The 19,616-nt window shown below is 46.8% G+C and overlaps 1 protein-coding gene across 3 annotated transcripts in view; it reads right to left on the bottom strand.

The window, feature by feature from the left end:
* TEX14 (testis expressed 14, intercellular bridge forming factor) overlaps window positions 1-19,616 on the bottom strand; it is a 79,064-nt gene that overhangs the window by 37,529 nt on the left and 21,919 nt on the right. For 2 of the 3 annotated variants that reach the window (XM_069481118.1, XM_069481120.1), the window contains exons 2-10: window positions 19,256-19,370; window positions 14,829-14,994; window positions 13,910-14,046; window positions 11,142-11,223; window positions 10,177-10,307; window positions 8,959-9,072; window positions 7,785-7,908; window positions 6,485-6,663; window positions 530-681 (exon numbers count right to left, since the gene is read on the bottom strand). In XM_069481118.1, the coding sequence (XP_069337219.1) occupies window positions 530-681; window positions 6,485-6,663; window positions 7,785-7,908; window positions 8,959-9,072; window positions 10,177-10,307; window positions 11,142-11,223; window positions 13,910-14,046; window positions 14,829-14,994; window positions 19,256-19,370 (1,200 nt within the window). Of the gene's footprint in view, window positions 1-529; window positions 682-6,484; window positions 6,664-7,784; window positions 7,909-8,958; window positions 9,073-10,176; window positions 10,315-11,130; window positions 11,224-13,909; window positions 14,047-14,828; window positions 14,995-19,255; window positions 19,371-19,616 lie in introns of all 3 variants that reach the window. The other variant, XM_069481119.1, reaches the window with a different exon arrangement.

Raw genomic sequence — 19,616 nt, 5'->3', positions numbered from 1 at the left:
AGTGGTTTTGCCTCTGGGACTGCAAACACTGCAAAAGGCAGCTGACTCCCTCAATGCATGTGGTATGTGTGTGTGCGTGTGTGTGTGCGTGTGTTTCCTTCTCTTGAAGGATTCCTTCTGTCTTCAGATGTGACCACTTTCTTCACATTAGAGTCCTGTGGTTTGGAAGAGCATCCATTTCTTTCAAGTGACACTGTTTATACTTCTACTGGACCCTGGGTGTGTTTGATTTCATAGTTTACTTCTCCAAGGCCAGCCTTTTCCACTCATTTACAAGTCCTTAAGGGGTACCTCACAGAGACCCTAAGTATTGACAATATTCAGTACAAAAACTTTGCTTGGATTTAATGCATCATCACTGACACGCAGACGGGTGAGTCTCGCTGAGTCTTAAAGAATAGTTAAAAGAGAAAGATTTCTGGGAGATCACCTTATATCTTCCATAAGCATAAAACTAAGTAACTTCTGGGGGAAAAAATAACAACCTAACAATAGGGACTCTGGTCAACCATTAATAATCTTGATCTACCTGTTAAAATCTCCTGTATCATCACAGAAAAGCTGTAGATGTCCGACTTCACTGCGGCTGCCTTCTGTAAGATCACTTCCGGTGCAGCCCAGTTGTACAGCTGGGCAGGGAGGGGTACTCGAGTCAGGTCCCTGTGTACACCTCCATCCTGGCTACAGAAGAAAACACACAAGGGCAGGACTCATGCCTTAAAGGGTCTTTTGATCACCACATAGTGCATCTGTAAAATTTTTGCCTCTCAAGACTGACAACTTCCTTGAGCTTCCAGAAACCTAGCTAGACAGTGAGCTAAGCCACACTGCCTCAGAGGTGTTTCAACACCTTACCCACCCCGCCCTCCCCCCACCCCCATCTCAGCTGATCACTCTCTCCTACTCACCTACTCCACTCTCGTCACAGGGGCCTTCCTTCAGTCTCTCTAACATGCCAAGAACACTACCACCTCAGGTTTTTGTACCACTGGCCTGGCATGCTCTCCCCATAGATCCTAGAGCAACTAGCTGCTTCTTGTGACTGGGGTATTAGTTTGAAAGTCACTCCTCAGAGAGGCCTTCCCTGACCACCTAATCTAAAGCAGTCCTGGCCGGGCGCGGTGGCTCACGCCTGTAATCCTAGCACTCTGGGAGGCCGAGGTGGGCGGATCGTTTGAGCTCAGGAGTTCGAGACCAGCCTGAGCAAGAGCGAGACCCCATCTCTACTAAAAATAGAAAGAAATTATACAGACAGCTAAATATATATATAGAAAAAATGAGCCGGGCATGGTGGCGCATGCCTGTAGTCCCAGCTACTCGGGAGGCTGAGACAGGAGGATCCCTTGAGCTCAGGAGTTTGAGGTTGCTGTGAGCTAGGCTGATGCCACGGCACTCACTCTAGCCTGGGCAAAAGAGTGAGACTCTGTCTCAAAAAAAAATAAATAAATAAATAAAGCAGTCCTGTTTTATTGGCTTCAGAGCACTTACCTGAATTTTTTGCTCAGATATTTAGTTTATTATCTGTCTCCCCTCCACTAGAGAGTCAACTCCATGAGAGCAGGCACGTTATCTGTCTTTTATTCACTGTATCCCTGAGCTTACACCAGAGCCTTGATGCTTGCTGTTGAACAAATGAATGTAAGACTCTTTCAAGACTGCCCCCTCAAGCCCCATCTGCTTTATCAAAGCCACCTGGGACTTCTCCAACTCCTCATGATTGCTTTTTTTTTTTTTTTGGATGGGTACTTGCTCTGTCACCCAGGCTGGAGTGCAATGGTGCAATCATAGCTCACTGCAGCCTCAAATTCCTGGGCTCAAGCAATCGTCCTGCCTTAGCCTCCCAAGTAGCTGAGACTACAGGTGCATGACACCACACCCGGCTAATTTTATTTTATTTGTTTAGAGATGGGGTCTCACTTTGTTGTCCAGGTTTGTCTTGAACCCCTGGCCTGAAGCAATCCTCCTGACTCAGCCTCCCAAAGTGCTGGAATTAAGCATGGGCTGCCACACCTAGCCCTCATGATTGCTTCTTTTCTGAACTCCTGTCCTCTTGGGACTGAGCCCTCTCATTTCAGCACTCAAAGGTTCACTCATTTGCTTGAATAACTCATCTTCCCAACCAGACTTCCTAAGGGCTCAGTCAGAGCATCCTAAAGGTCTTCTGGGCCAACAAGAGTCCTCAGGGTGAAGTCAGAGATGATTTCTGCCCACAGCTGTCGTGAGAATCAAATGAGATCATAGACGTAGAAACACTCTATGAGCCATAAAGCATGTTGCCAAGTAAGGAATTAGTATGAGCATTATGGGAAGCATTTAGTAAAGACTTGACTGCTGGTTTTCGAAAAGAAAGTGATAGCAAGTTTTTTGCTGACCTGGCGTGAGGACAAATTTTAGAGGATGGGATGGGCTTCTCAGACTTTGAGCAAACTCCCTAAATAATGTTTCTTCCAGCAAACCTTTTGATAGAGGGCAGTGAGTTCAAGAAGTCGTGATGTTATAAAATCTGGTACTGACTTTTTAGTTACGCTGCTGAATAGTTAGGTGTGGCCTCGTGTGGTGTGAACAGTGTGGATGTGCATGCAAATTTAACATACAAATATTTTTATATTTAATGTATAAATTTAGTATATTTGTATGTACCTTACATAATTATGTGTTAAACTAATACAAATTATATTATCATTGCAGAAAACACAATGGAGTGTTTTATTGTCAGAGATATATTCTGAGAACCTAGCTTTCTTGGCTCCCCAAGCTCGGAGGCAATCCTTCAAGAGAAACACCCTTCTCAGGCCTGCCAGGCTTGTCTAAGGCCCTAGCAAAGGAGAAGTCACTTATAACCAGGATTTTAAATCCTTTCTCTCCTACTTCCTCTCGCCTTCTGCCCTTACAACCCCTTCTTCCTGCTCTGTTGAAGCTAGCTGGGAGTGCGGGACTTCTTTTCTGGCTCTTACTTTAGAACAGTTATTTTTCTGGGCTTCAGCTTTGACATCATTAAAATTACATTTGGCTGCAGCTATGTGACACCATTTACAAGGTCAGTTCCAGCTCTAAAGATTCCATTAAGGAGGAGCTGAAGGGTAGGAGAAACTGCTGCATCACTTCTTCACCAAGAGATGGAACGCTACCCTTGACAATGACATTCAACAAACAGACGTGGCCAAGTAGAATGTTACCAAAAATAAATGCGGAATTAAAGGCTATTTCAGGTTCCTGGATAATCAACTCACGTCATCAGCTTTCAAAGAAGGGTACGCAGTTACGGCTGCAACTGCTTGCTGACTGACATTTCTTCCTGCAGTGCCATTTTGAGGTCAAGAAGCCCATATGAGAACTCACACCTTCCTACCATACCCAGCGCCGCTGGACCTCCCAGGGGCACTCACAGACCCTGATTACCTCTTACCCTCTCACTTGGCCAGCTGTTCACCCCCGCTCCTCTCTGTATTTCACTTTTTTCCCTTTTTTTTGGCTCCTTGGTCACCACCAGGCCCTGTCCCATGGCCTCCTAGTTTATGATCTTCCTCCCCTCAATCTCCAATCCAGCCTGCCCCTATAGCCTGGAGGCATCCTCTTCCACCTGGGTCTAGCCCAAACTGCACCTCTATCCAATCAATTGGGTAACTTCCCATGATCCCTTCACTCCTCTGGACCTCAGTTTCCTCATCTATAAGAGTACAGGGTTGGGCTGGGCCATCTCCAAAGCACCATTCACATTGATTCACATTGCCACCGGAGAGCGAAAGTAGAGGAAGAAACTGTTATGCCTTCATGAAAACAGCAGATGGCGCTCAACCACTGAGAAATAACGGATTCTGTCGCAGCCTTCCTAAAAAGCCTATGGTGTTATCAACAGCAAAAACCCCGAACCCCTTAGCTTTCACTGCTCCTGAACACATAGCCAAAGTGGTCAACTCTGCCCTGAACCATCTCAAGTTTTTCCATCATCTAGACTCATCCAATCATTTAAGAAACATTTACTGAGCACTTACCATGTGGCAGGCCCTGAGCTGGTGACGAACTCGCTATCTGGTAGGGCCAACACACTTGTATAGAAATGACTGAGGTGCACTGGACGGATACACGTGAGAGGAATATGCAAAGTACCTCAGGGATGAGGGCATTAGTGGTAGGAGACTGTGTGTGAAGTGAGTTTAAAAGACCAAAGAGGGCTGGGTACAGTGGCTCACACCTGTAATCCCAGCACTTTGGGAGGCCAAGTCAGGAGGATTGCTTGAGACCAGGAGTTTGAGACTACTCTGGACAACAGTGAGTCATCATCTGTATAAAAAATAAAAATATCAGCCAGGCGCAGGGGTGCGTCCCCCTATAGTCCCAGCTACTTGGGAGGCTGACAGGAGGATTGCTTGAGGCCCGGGGTTTGAGGCTGCAGTGAGTCATGATGATGCCACTTCACTCCAGCCTGGGCAACAGAGTGAGAGCCTATCTCTAAAAAAAATAAAAAATAAAAAATAAAAGACCAAAGAGGCGTATACCAGGTATCCCAGATATACAGAGCAGCTCTGTCAAAAGGCATGGACTGAAAGTGGCTTCAAATGGCCAGAAGGGCGTTGGGGCAGTCATCAGGGTAGCTCTGTGGGTGGAGCCCCACCTGGGAAGGCTTTCACTCCCTGCAAAGGTGCCTTGACTTAACCTTGTAGGCAATGAGGAGCCCCTGAAAGGTTTTAATTCACACTGAGAATGGACCAGATGTGAGGTGAGCAGCTCTAGTGGCCTGTGCTCATCCCCAAGTAGAAACCTGCAGCACTTCGTCACACCCTAATGGCCGCCCTGTTCTTTCCTGCCCCAGCATAGCAGCCCCTTCTAGAGACACAGGAGCCAACCCATGAATCATGCATGACACCATAATGCTCAAGAAAACCTCTTCCACAGCATCCCAGTGTTCTCAGGATGAAATTCAAATACCTCACCAGGGCCCACACGGCCAAGCATGATCTGGCCTCTGCCCTCCTCTCTAGGCAGAGAGATAAGAGGCACTCAATGTCTGGGGAGGTAACTCTTTCAGTTTCATTCATTCAAAAAACATGCTGGCCAGGTGCAGTGGCTCATGCCTGTAATCCTAGCACTTTGGGAGACTCAGGCGGGAAGATTGCTTGAAGCCAGAAGTTCAAGACCAGCCTGACCAAGAGCAAGGCCTTGTCTCTACAAAATATAGAAAAATTAGCTAGGCATGGTGGCATGTATCTGTAGTTCCAGCTACTGGGGAGGCTGAGGCAGGAGGATTGCTTCAGCCCAAGAGTTTGAGGTTGCAGTGAGCTATGATGATGCCACTGCATTCTAGCTCGGGTAACAGAGCAAGACACTGTCTCCAAAAAAAAAAAAAAAAATGCTGAGTGCCCACTGTGTGAAGGCCTGTGCTAGGCATTTGAGAAGCAGCACTGACTAAAACAGAAATCCCTGCCCTCATGGAGCTTTTCATCTAGCAAGAGAAGTGAATTCTGAGGTGTGTGAGAAACAATGGCCTGCGAGAGACTCAGAAACAAAGCTGGGGCGGGGGCAGGGGCAGGGTAATAGGAGGTAGGGGGTTCTAAGCCAGGGAACTGCCCAGTGGCTGAGGCCTCAGAGAAGAGCAGCATCAACACTGGGCAAAGGCTCAGAGCTGAGAATAGCAGCAAGCAAGTGCAGGGGAGATCTCTGCCTCTCAGAGCTTGGGGGTGAGAAGTGGCGGTCAGTCCCCAACTCTCAGAGGGACTTTAACTCCAGCCAAACAGAAAATTAAGCTCATCCACCAGCTCTTGAATGAGGACATTGTTTTTGCCTGCCTCTCACTGTGCTGAGCCCCTTAAGGGCAAGGCAGGCCCTTCACGTCCACCAGACCAGTGCTTGACCTGGACATAGCAGGTGTGACAGGCCACCAGGCTCATCAGCACCCATCACATTCTCTCTCCTTCCAGGATGCACAGCTAAGGCACGTTTCTCAGCCTCCTACAGTAAGAAGGTGATTGGGCTGGGGCCACTGCCAAGTGGCAAGCAACGATATTACCCACTTCAGGCTGGTCCCAAACCCCACCGCGTCCCCCGCCATGCTCTCTCTGTTGCTCACTGACCACCAACACAAAGAACGTAGTAGGGGATAGAGGCCCAGAAGTTGGCAGAGCCACAGATGGGAGACATGGAACACTGCTCCTCTCCAATACACATACTAGATTGCAATGTGAGAAATACTCGTTGTGTTCAGCCACTGAAAATTTTGGAGTGGACAGCTACAGCACATATTCACATTGGCTAATATGAGCTCTTACTTATTAAATGTTTATTAAAATGTCCTGAATAGAAGTAAATTCCCCAAAGTCCCCCCAGCCTTGGCAAACAGAGTAAGGCATTTGGGAAACCTCTTCATTCACTGAGGGGCAGTTCAGCTCACCAATGAGAAGGAGTCCCATCCAGATCAGATTCTGTCTCTACAGCTAATGTTCCCCAGGGACCTTCTTCAGGAGGAAGTCACACAACAGGTTGCACCCACCTTTCCATCATGTACTCCAGATTGGTCAGCCTTGCTTCCCCTGGGGAGACGACGTGGACAGCATAAGAGCTGAGGGAGCGATGGATAAACCCCCGAGAATGCAGGTATCTCAGGGCATCGGAGATCTGGAGCAGTAGGTGCACAATCACCTCCATGTGCAGCATCGGGAACTGGGACCGCTGCAAGCAAGAGATAAAACACCAGGAACAAAAGGGACCAGGCCCCTGACACTGTATTTCCAAAGTCTTTCCATTCGATCCTCACAGGTACCCAGGGTCCCCATTTTATAGATGGAGAACCTAAAGCTCACTGAGGCTAAGGGACTGGCCTCAGGTCCCACTGACCCAGGCCCCCTGGCTCCAAACCTAGACTCCTTGTCCTCAGCTGAGCTGCTTCATACCACAAACAATGAAGAGAAAGTTCCAAAGCCTGGTATGTGGATCCAGGGTCGGCCTGGGGAAACTGCCAGGGGAGGTTCCATGCCCTGTCCCCTCCCTGTCTAAGCCCCTTCTGCTGGGAGAACCTGGAAGCTCAAAGGACCCCAAAGGATGCAGATAACCAATTCAGCCCCTTACCCCAATCAGATAAACTAGAAAGTTCCTTCTACGAGGACAGAAATTCACATACATCAGTGTACCCAGCTGACTAAAGTCATAATGGGTCTCTCCTCCAGAGAAATGTCATTTTAATGTAATGCCCTCACCCAAGGAAAAAAGGAAAAAGAGAATACTAATAGGAGGTCCTCAGGCAGGAGGAATGGCAAACTTGGGGCAAGGGCAAATGGCAAATTTGGGGCAAAGGCCCTGCCTAGAAGGTCTTTAGAACAAAGTCAGAAAAAAAATCAAATCTTGCAGGAGCTCTCTGTAGCCATAACTCAGCCCAAAGCACACTTCTCAGGGAATCTGTTGGCCATGGAAGATGTCCTCTAACCCCAAAGAAATTTGAGGGAGAGGAGAATGACACAGACCTCTATGTAAACAAAGCAGGATAGCACACAAGTGAAAATGTAGAAAAATAAAGCCAGGGGCTGCCGAATTACAGTCAGCTAGAAACGTGTCTGGGTGTGCTGCACTCACAGATGTGTGATAAGGAAGCAGAACTGACAAAAATCAAATTATAGTAGTTCCGAGCATGTACTTATCAGCCTTAAATGGCTCGTTATACAGCCTGCATAAAGTAAAAGAATGAAGAGATTTATTTTCCACGCACACGTGAATGGGATCTCTGCAGCTGGAGTGGGGGGAGGGGGAAAGGAGCGGGGAGGGCAGCTAGGGGAAAAGCCATGGAAACAGCCGTTTACTCGTTCATGGAGGATGCTGAACAGCGTGCCCACGGTGACGCGCTCGTACACGAGGCGGGTCTGCTCCAGGTCCTGAGACAGGCATACAGCCATCAGCTGCAGCAGGTGTGGGTGCCGCAGCTTGCTGCAAAAGAGAAGAAGCTTCAGGTGGCAGAGAGGGAAGGAGGACATGATGAAAAAATGAGTGTTGCCCTTTTTCTAGGCCCTCTGAACACATTCTAAACAAATAATTTGTATATAACATTTTTCTAAGAAAACAGGATGGGGTGTGGGTTGGGGGGGTGGTCTCTGGTGGTGGAATCTGTGGCCTTTTGCTGATCAGACCCTTGGAGCTTAGAGCCATCAATGACAACAATGATAATGTCACTAAGAGCTCCTGGGTAAAGCACTCTGCATACTTATCTCAGATCCTAATAATCACCTGCAGGAAATGTATCCTCATAGTCATTAGGAAACACATGTCAAGGAAATGTCACCTCACCCCAGGACACACACCCCACTCAGTCTCACGTTAGAGTCCATGTTGTATCTACACATTCTTTCAGCTTCCTTGGGTCCCTTCAGGGTAACTTCCCCAAAAGGAAGAATTCGGCCTCTCTAGATGCCCTCTACAGGAATTGGGTGGCCTTCTCAGGACAGCACTCAATAAGCCTGGATCCATTCCAGGGCCTCAGTGGCCCTGCTGGAAACCCATGAATTTAGAGCCTGCCCTAGCAAGAACTGAAGGACCCAACCCTGGAGCCCCAGGAAACCTAAGGTCCGGAGACCCGTGAGCACATCCTCAATGGCAGAGACATGGTTCCTCAGACATCAGGATCTCATGCACAACCATGCTCTATGAAAACAAGACAGCCACACGCTGTCCTAATGGGGACAAAATGGGTGGCTCTCAGGGGCTGCAGCAGGAGGCTGGACCATTCAGGGTTACAGGACAGCTGACAGAGTTGAGCCCCTCACCACCACCATTCTCACTGCTCAGGCTATTCATTAATTCCTCTTTCTCTTTATTGGCAGTCCATGGAATTCAAGCTGACCGATTCCAATGGTCAGGAAATGCTGGGGCTGAGGGGAGCTGGTGCTCCACACCCTAGGGACAGCCCTGTATATCCTGGAACCTGGGTCTGCAAAGAGACCTGGGGCTCTAAGGGGCCTGGCCCTTGGGCCTCCTTCTCACCTGCTGTGTTCCTGCTCAGCAATTAACAAGTCAGCCAGCCGCAGCCTGCTGCAGTGAGGGTGGGTGGGGAGATTCAGCTCTTTCACTGTGACCCTGCTCCCGTTCCACACCAGGCTACAAGGGCAGGAGAGAGTTGGAACAGAAGGGGAAGAATATCCACTTCAGTGAGTGAGCTTTTCCCAGAGAAGTGGTGTCTACACAGAACCTGTAACACCCACTGGCCACTGCTGGGTTCTCCCTCCCATACTCCCAGGTGCTAAAGTACCCTGGGGAACTTAGGTGCAGGTGCCAGGAAGTCACTGGGAGTGAGTCACTTGATCAGGTCTGTATTTTAGAAAGACAATGGTACCAGCAGTGTGGAGAAAGGGTAGGACAGGGGTGGTCCAGAGAATGGAGGCCAGTTAGAAAGCCAGTCTAGGAGAGGGATGGTGATGACTTGGGCAAAGGCAGCAGCAATGGAACAGAGAAAAAGAGACCGGATAACAAATCCACGGCATGGGCAGGAAAACGAGGAGCAGACGTGAGGAAGACAGAGGGCCTTGCAAATCTGGCAGAGGCCTTTTAGGAGGTTATATCTTCTGAGCAGGAAAGAGGCATCCAGGTTCAAGGAGGCTGAGAGACCTCGGCCAAGACAACTCCCATGACCCTGCAGGGGCTAGGTTTCTAGGGATTGAGAACACATCAGGGACTTGTCATGACCAAATCCTGGTACTGCCACTTATGCTGGATTTGGCTGGTAAGAGCTGCAGCTGATACCTACTCCAGTTTCTACAGGGGCATCAATATCCTTCTGCCTATATCAGAGGCAAGATGGTCACCACCAAGCTGCCTCTAACTCTTTAAAAAGCAGAGAGGTTAAAATATTGAATTAAATTAATCTTTCAGAGCAGTAGTTCTCCCTCTAGAGGACATTTGGCAATGTCTGTAGACAGCTTGGTTGTCACAGCTGCAGGAGTCATATGGCCCTGCTACTGACACTGGTGGGTAGAGACCAGGAATTGCTCCTACATATCCCACAAGGCACAGGACTGCCCCAACAACAAAGGATCATCTGGCCAAAAAATGGCAATAATGTCCAGGTTGAAAAACCCTGATTTAGACACATGTTCTTAAGAGCTCCCCGTGTTTGAGCAGAAACCCTCCACACAAGGAAGTCACATGCAGCCCACTCTTCCCATGGGATGAAACCAGACCTTCCACTGGCCAGCCCCTGCTTACTTGGTCATGACCATGTGGGGGCCACTGAAGAAAGAGAAGGTGGGCTCATCGTCAGCTTGAATCACTTCCTTTTCTCCAATGACCGGAAGAGATCCTAGATAGGCAAGCTGCGTCCCCCCTGTGAGGTAAAACTGAAACAAAGCACAGCCTCAGACTGCGGGGAGAATCGTATCAGCCAGCTAAAATAATGACAGCTGCTACTTACCAACTTGCTGAATACCCCTACACACTGGACATTATTCTTCATGTTATCTTTAATCTTCCTAGAAACCTTGCACGGTTGTGTTATTCTTTTTTTTTTTTTTTTACTAATAAACTAAGTCTCCTAGAAAGAGGTCAGAGGCCTGCCTGAAGCGCCATAGCTAGGACCAAACCCAGGACTGTGAGGCCAAAGCCAACATTCCTTCTCCCCCACCGACCCCCAGGCTGCCTCAGCACAAAAGAATCAGGAGTGTGGCCAAGCTGTTACCGAACATTACTCATCCACCTGTTAATGTTTCCAACAGTCTCTTTCTTTGATGGACAGAACCAAGGACCCAAAAGATACTATTTGCCCTCAAACTATTTCTCGGTTTAAAATTTCAATTCCTTAAAAGCATTCCAACCACAGTCACAAGCCTGTGGGAGGGCAAGGTCAGTAACAAAGCAGACTCATGGGGCCAGCATCTCTCTCCGCCTCTCTGTTAGAGAGACTATGTCTGGGGCCTCCACTGAGAATTAAAGGATCATATTCTAAACTCCCCAAATCTAGCCCAGGACCATCCAAGGGAATTCTCCAGGGTTTTGACCATTTGTCAGTAAGGGCAGGAACACTAAGAGATACCTTTCCCTCAGAAGGGACAAAAAAGGGGAAAAAAATCACTTTGGTGAGGACAAGAGGGAGGAGTTGGACAAAGGTGGGAGATGGGGCCAGGCGATCCTACAGTTAGTCCCGCAAACGCTGGCTGTCACTGGCAACCTCTTACCTTTCCAAAGCCAAAGCTGTAGATATTTTGGGCAGAAATGACTCCAGCTTTAAGCAGTCGGTTAGGAGAGCCATTAGGGCTTCTAGAAATATTTAAAAGAGGGGGAAAAACTAAGAATTAATAACTCATATTCAGAGGAACAATGCTGAACCAAGTTTTCAGAATGTACAGTTGATTTTGTCTTTACTACTTGACCCCTTATCACAGAACTAAAGCAACTGTAATAGCCAGCCTCTGAGAAGGCCCCGCGATTCTCACCCCCTGGCAGTCGTGCCCTTGTGTAGCCCCCCGCAGGTTAGACAGGGCCGACCTGCGAACTCAAGAGGATAATGCAGAAATGATGACTCATCACATCCCTTCCGAGGCTAGATCCACCAGGGCTTTTGCCCTGATCTCTCTTGGATCATCTGCTCTGGAGGGTGCAAGCTGCCATGATGTGGGGACACTCAAGCAGCCCTATGGAGAGGCTCAACACCCAGCACCAGAGTGTGAGTGAGCCACCCTGAAACTGGATCCTCCACCCCCAGTCAGGCCTTCAGATGACCGCGGCCCTAACCAACATCTTGAGTGCTACTTCATGAGAAACCTTGAGCCAGAACATCCCAGCTAAACCATTCCCTGATTCCTGACTGACAGAAGTTGTGTAAGACAAAAATGTTTATTGTTAGCAGGGCGCAGTGGCTCACACCTGTAATCTAACCCTAGCACTCTGGGAGGCCGAGGCGGGATGATCGCTTGAGGCCAGGAGTTTGAGACCAGCCTCGGGGATATAACAAGACTTTGTGTCTTTTTTTTTTAAAAAAAAAAAAAAAAGCAAAAACAACCGACTCCAGTCATCTACAACGATACAACCATCTGTTCTTCTCAATTCAGTGCTTTTATTTCCTTTCTCTGATCCAGGCTCTGTGTAAACAGACACCTGTGAAGAACCTTATCTGACTAGGCACCACTCACAGATCTGAGATGCCACCTCTTATTTCAAGGATTTGTCTGGTTTCTTTAGATTAAAAAGGGTGAGGGAGTGCCTTTCTATCCTGTTTTCCCTTAAGCATTTTATTAACCCCATAGTAAGTATGTTTCATCTAATTATATAAATACACTCTATGTTTAGATTAGCAACTGATAAAAAAAAAAAAAAAAAAAAAAAAAAAAATTAGATTAGCAACTGAAATTTTAAAAGCTTAGCAACACTTAAACTTGGGTTTTCCTTTCAGGGTGGCACATGAACCTACTCTCCTTGTACTAAGCCCTATCATGCACCACGCAGCTAAGGGTTAGTGGTGATGGACAAGACGGACACAATCCCTGCTCTCTTGGAGGTCACAGTTTATTGGAAAAATGGGGAGGAATGTATACAAATAAAATAACTGCACACTGTGCCAAGTCTCTCTTAAACTCTGAACAGGGAAACTCCATGTAAGGGGGAGGGAGAGGAGATGAGGTGGGAGAAAGGGGAGGGGCTGGGCCAGGCAGGGCCTCCAAGGCCTGATGAGGGATTTGGGAGTTTATCCTGATAGTCATGGGGAAGGCCCTACAGGGTTTTTAGCGGAGTGGGGCACAACCAGATTTCTATTTTAAAAAGGTCATTCTGGATGCCGAATAACCAAGACTGGCCAAAGTACAGCACAGCAGTTAGGAGTAACTAGTCCTCAAGGGGATCATGACCTCATCTTGCCTGCGAGGCAGCAGCATCCGGGTCATCAGAAGGAAAACCAGGACTCAATGTGCATGAAGGACAGCATGAGGGAGCCTGCAAGTGTGCTAAGTCCAGCTCCCCTGATCACAGAAAGAGATGCCATCAGAGAAAAGCAAAACAGATTCTCTACATACAAACCCAAAGTCAATAAAGAACTTACAATAACTCCCTCGTGCCAAGCTCATCCCTGAGGATGAGAAGCCTGGGGCCCACCTCCTGTAGCTATGATGGTGGGAAGAGGGAGCTGCCCACCCAGCTAGCAGCAAGTCTCTTACGCCAGCTTAAAATAGCCCAAGAAGGCCGGGCGCGGTGGCTCACGCCTGTAATCCTAGCACTCTGGGAGGCCGAGGCGGGTGGATCGCTCAAGGTCAGGAGTTCGAGACCAGCCTGAGCAAGAGCGAGACCCCGTCTCTACTAAAAATAGAAAAAAATTATATGGACAACTAAAAATATATATATAGAAAAATTAGCCGGGCATAGTGGCGCATGCCTGTAGTCCCAGCTACTCGGGAGGCTGAGGCAGGAGGATCGCTTGAGCCCAGGAGTTTGAGGTTGCTGTGAGCTAGGCTGACGCCACGGCACTCACTCTAGCCTGGGCAACAGAGTGAGACTCTGTCTCAAAAAAAAAAAAAAAAAAAAAATAGCCCAAGAAACCGTAAGTTAAGCATTTGTTGTCTTCTACAATCTTAGTAATAAAACAACATGCTTTCCATGGTTCAGGAAATGACCAAAAAAAGCCAGGCAGATGCCCTGCTGGGTAAGGCTTTTCCGCATGGCTCATCAGACCTGAGATGCGCCCCCTCTGCTGACCAGAGGACAGTTCCCACTAGAGCCCACAGGCATTCCCCCCAGACCTTCCAGGAGGAAAGAGGGGTGGGAAGTAGCCACAGGTGCTCCTCTGGCCATCCTTTATCAGAGGTCACATCTTCTCTTTCTGAGTGCACCCCTCTGGGTAAGCCAAATGCTGGAGGGAACCAATGTGGAGGAAACCGAGTTAACCAGGGCTGCAGGGCTCCGGTGAGGAAGGCTGGGATGACGCAGAACAGCCCACTCTGCTTGAAGCAATACTCACCCCTGCATGAGGCCCCCAAACCAGGGCGGGCTGCAGATGAGCCGCTGCGGGGAGTCTATCTTCTTCAGCAGGTCATAAGAGAAGCCCTGGATGATGGCTTGCATGTGCGAGGCGCAGCGCTGCATGAACTCCACCATCTGCAACACATCGCAGAGACGCTCAGAGCTGGCCACGCCAGCCTGAGTGGGAATGGAGGTAGGGGTGTGAAAACAAGTGGTCAGAGGAGCTGGGAGCCCCAACAGGGAAATCTCTGGAAAGGGAAGGGCCCAGGTGACTTTGTAAAGGTTTGGAATGTTTTCAGGGGGAGGATTTGGTGACAATTTCCTCCAACTCCCTCCTTCAGTAGATGAGGAAACTGAGGATGAGAGGAGTAATTACTGGTCCAAGGCCCCATAGCTAATGAACAGGAGAACCAGGGGTAGTGAAAGAGACTGTGCACATGGAGGTGCTTGGCGCTGCGCGTGCCTTTGTGTTTTACATTTGTTGTGTGATTTAGCCCTCATTAAAACACATCACACTTACTAGTCCGTGGCCTCAGCCAAGTTACTTAATGTCAATGGGCCTCAGTTTCCCTACCTATAAAATGGGGGCAATGATATTACTTATCTGAGAGGTCGCTGTGAAGATTAAGTGGGTTAATACATAAAAAACATTTGGGGCAATGTCTGATCTCTGGTAAGTACTAAACAGGTCAGACAAAATTACAACTGTTTTCCCTCCCCATAGAATAGATGACTAGGAAGATTCCCTAGACTTGCCCAAGGTCTTACAGCTGGTTAACTTGCCTCAACCCAGGCCTGTGAGTCCAGAGCCAATGCTTAAGGACACTGCGTGTTCTGTGCTGCTCCATGGGATCCTGACTCTCACTCAGCCCAGTGCTCTTCCACTGGGTGTGGCTGTAGAGCAGGGCCCACCTTACCGGAGTGCTACGCTCCTTTCCTGCTGTCAAGGCCCAGGTCTGCGGATTTCGACCCTTCTGGTCATGGAGTCGCAGGTCACCTCCGGCATCCAGCAGTTTGCTGAGAATCCACTGATTGCCTGAAAACGCTGCTGCATGGACAGGGGTGCTCCCATCAAAGCAGCGGCTGGGGATGGGGGACGGGTACAATCAATGTCCATGGCAACACACCTTCCCTCCATGGAGGGGGATTTCGTGTGTAACACAAGGCTGCCATTCTACAAAGGCAACCTTTAATGAAGAGGATTGCAATAATTATTATTTGTGAGTCCCCTGTCTGTGCCAACAAGAGCTTTACACACATCCCTTTTTTCTGTCCTTACTCCAACCTTTCAAGGCAGTATCGTTTCCCAATTTACAGATGAGAAAACAAAAGAGCAATGCTGGAGTTCATTCCCATGTGTGGGTCTGGTCCCACGTCCAGCTTTCTCTAACCACCACCCCTAATTATCGACTGCCCCAACACCGTCTCTTCATGCCTGCTGTGTCCTGGGATCATGCAAGCACAGCCTAACAAGGGACCATCTTTCTCATGTGAGAATGTCTCTGTCCCCCCTCCAAATCCTGTGTAGATTTGCATCAGCAATCCAGTCAAGGATCTACATCTCAGAAAAATTTCACCTAAGCCAATAAACTCTCCGAGGCATGAAGAAATGGCCTTTTGTGTCCAGGATACAGTGAGGATGTGACGTGTAGCCTTGGTTTCCCTAACTTGGCTGCATATCAGAATCACCTGGGGAGCATTCGCCCTTTTTTTTTTTTGAGACAGAGTCTCACTCTGTTGCCCAGGCTAGAGTGAGTGCCATGGCGTCAGCCTAGCTCACAGCAACCTCAGACTCCTGAGCTCAAGGGATCCTCCTGTCTCAGCCTCCCGAGTAGCTGGGACTACAGGCATGCACCACCATGCCCGGCTAATTTTTTCTGTATATATATTTTTAGCTGTCCATATAATTTCTTTCTATTTTTAGTAGAGATGGGGTCTCGCTCTTGCTCAGGCTGGTCTCGAACTCCTGAGCTCAAACGATCCGCCCACCTCGGCCTCCCAGAGTGCTAGGATTACAGGTGTGAGCCACCGCGCCTGGCCGCATTCGCCCTTTAATTGAAAAAAACACAAAGAGCAGGAGGAGGAAGGGAAAATAGAATGAGAAGAAGAGGAGGAAGAAAGAAAACAAAAGGAGGACAAAAAGGAGAAGGAAAAGGTAAGAAAAAAGTCTCTTAACTCCAGGCACGCAGTTCTCTTGCCCAGGTGCAACTACTATTTCAAGGTTTTGTATCTTTCCAGAAATTTTCAATGTATAAACAAGTAAAAATAAGAACATGCTATATAAACTGTTCTGCATCTAAATTTTCTCATTTAACAATATATCTTGAGAAATTTCCATATGAGAAAATACAAGTCACCTCAATTCTTTTTAATAGCCACACAGTATTCCAACGAATGGATGTTCTATAATTTAGTTAAAGAGCCACTGGGATATCTGTCAAAAATACAGATTCTCAGACTGCACCTAGACGAACTGAATCAGAATCTGCAAGCACAGGGCCCAGTAATGTGTATTTTTTACAGGTTCCCCAGGTGATGCTAATGAGGCTGGCCTGCACCCAGGCATCTGGGGACCAGCGGCTCTCACTGTTGGCTCTCTCCCATTGCCCAGTCAGACAGGAAGTCCAGCACACTGCATTGTGAAACCATAATATCCTCCTTGCTGCAAAAGCAACTTTGTATAATGGCTTACAGTCTTCTAATCATTCCTCCCACAAATAGTAAGAAAGCTGGGTTGGGGGAGAGAAGATTATTCTTCATTCCTCATGAATACTAAGGAAGAAAGGAATAATGGTTTATTTATATCCAGCTTAACCTCCCAAGAGAATCCAGGACCAAGTGGTATGAAAATGTGTACTATCCTTTCCTCTTCTCACTGGTGTTGGAAAAAAAATGTACTGTTATAAATTTATCATAGAGTTTGAAAACTGGAGTCTCAGATTGACTTGGCCAACCCAGTGTTCTAAAAATATTGAAATAATGGGCAATATTTAACATCTGGAAGATTTCATATTGAAATTTGGAATTTCCAACTCTTAGAAATTTGGAAGATTTGGCCTTCTGCCCAACAGCATTAGATGTCCAAACCCTGTACTCAGCGACCCCTACTTGGTCCATCAGGCATTTGACTTTGTGACCCTGAGAGGCCCAGGCCATCAGCATTTCCATCAGGTGTTTAGGAATAAAGCCTCCTCCCAGAAATTTCCCTTCTCCTTGATCAGAAGATATTTTTAAAGTCACATGAAAATGTTCCTAATCACAAAATACCATGGAGGTTTGCTGTCCTCCCCTTATTTTTGTCCTTTTCTACCTTCTTCCAGGCATCATGGCCACTTCTAAAAAGGGAACTTCTTTAAACTCTGAGTTCCTCAGGGGCTGGGGTGCCTGGCACCATGGGCTGGACTCTTGGTCTCAGCTCTATCATTAACACAATGTGCCATATATATTACGGCCTAGTCACTTAAACTTTCTGGGCCTCAGTTCCCTAATCTGAAAAATTAAAGCTTTGAATGATTTGATCTTTAAAGAACCCAGCTCTAAACCTGAACGAAACAGTTGTAAATGCAAAGGATCTGGAAAATGTTGCATTTTTCCTGAGGAACTGCAGGGGGTCCCAACATGGCCTCCCTAAAGTTGCTATCTACAAGTACCAGGTGAGCTAGGTCTTCTTTACTAAGCTTTGAAATTAAACAATAGAGACAACTGAGTGTGAGTCTAGGGGAAAAAAAATTTGTTTAATCTCACTCAAGGTATAGCAATAGTCTACAAAAATTCTGGACAGAAACACAAAATATTCATTGTGTTAAGTTACCTCCAGGTTACAGAATTCTCATACTGATTGGCTTTTTTCTTTATACTTTTCCAAGCTCCCAAATTTTCTCTAAGCAATCTTATAACCAACCCCTGCACACACATAAAACCACAGAACCTTCCAACATTAATCCTTCAAACTTGGACTTAAAGTACATTAAACAGGGCTTTCTTAGGTAAAACGTGAAAGACGTATGATTGTTCATATTCTGGCATTTCTGTAAAAATCAGCTGGATTCACATAAGTGCTCAAAACCCCAGTTTCTAGCTGTGTTCAATGGGAACTGTAAAAATGCCTGCTGTTCCCTCCCTGTCAAGGAGGTGTTATAAAGATTAAGTGAGTGCCGGGCGTGGTGGCTCACGCCTGTAATCCTAGCACTCTGGGAGGCCAAGGTGGGCGGATCATTTGAGCTCAGGAGTTCGAGACCAGCCTGAGCAAGAGCGAGACCCCATCTCTACTAAAAATAGAAAGAAATTATATGGACAGCTAAAAATATATATAGAAAAAATTAGCCGGGCATGGTGGTGCATGCCTGTAGTACCAACTACTCGGGAGGCTGAGACAGGAGGATCCCTTGAGCTCAGGAGTTTGAGGTTGCTGTGAGCTAGGCTGACGCCACGGCACTCACTCTAGCCTGGCCAACAAAGTGAGACTCTGTCTCAAAAAAAAAAAAAAAAAAAAAAAAAAAAAAAAAAAATCAAGTGAGCAAATACCTGGGAAGGCACTGGGAAAAGCCAAAGTGCTTCATAAAGAGAAGAGATGTTCACACAATGCTGAGTCAATACATTGTGTTGCTGTTCCATTAAAATTTGGACCAAGTATTAAACTCGGATTCTTTTAAACAACTATAAAAGACAGGCAAAAGTAACCCTGACAAAATGATGCCAAGTATATTAACTGGTGAAGAACTTGGTTGTGGCCAGGAGAGGGAACTCACGCCTATAATTCTAGCACTTTGGGAGGCCAAGACAGACTCCTTGAGAGGATCACTTCAGGCCTGAGCAGCACACTGAAACGCCGTCTCTACAAAAAATAGAAAAATCAGCGGGGCATGGTGGTGCAAGCCTGTATTCCCAGCTACTAGGGAGGCTGAGGTGGGAGGATCGCTCGAGCTCAGGAGTTTGAGATTACAATGAACTACGATGACACCACTGCACTCCAGCTTGGGCAACAGAGTGAGACCCTGTCTCAAAAAAGAAGAGAGAGAATTTGATTGTGGGGATGTTAAACTTGCTAAGCAAGTGAAGTACATGATACAAATTATAACCCAGTGTGAAAATATGCAAATGTGCTGTTAATAACTTATTAACTAATTAATGACTAATCTCAATTATTTCATAGGGTCCAGTATAACTGCTTGGAAAAATTTTATTAGCAGTTAAAATTATGTTTCAACATATGTATACAATTATATTTCACTGATATAAATTAGCAATGGTTCTTTTAATATTTTGTCAAATTAGTTTCCAAATGCCCCAACTCATCTCAAGAATACAATCTTTATTTTCTAGATGTCAATGTTATTGTACTTACTGATTTGGGTCTGATCCATAGTCCACCAGAACATCAACTAATTTTGTAAGGCCTAATAATGCCGCAACAAAAAGTGCTGTCTGGCCCAGGGAGTTAACTGCATCAACATAAATTCCTGCAAAACAAATACCAAAACCAATACCAATTTCAGGAATTTTCCTGATACGTAACTAAGAAAAAAAATTTAATTTCTTTTGTATTATATTTTCATATATTACTGCTGTGAACCTTTTTTAGAAATGAAAAAAGCAAGCCTTCACTAGTCACACGCAAACACACACATATATACATGAAAAGCCAAAGACCAACTGGAAGAAAACACCAAAGTTTATTCATCAAAAATATTATTTACAGAAATTTG

Source organism: Eulemur rufifrons, chromosome 9 (genome assembly GCF_041146395.1).
Source record: "Eulemur rufifrons isolate Redbay chromosome 9, OSU_ERuf_1, whole genome shotgun sequence".
NCBI classification, from domain to species: Eukaryota; Metazoa; Chordata; class Mammalia; order Primates; family Lemuridae; genus Eulemur; species Eulemur rufifrons.
The sequence above is the reverse complement of the archived record's forward strand: the minus strand, read 5'-3'. Positions and strand labels throughout refer to the sequence as shown.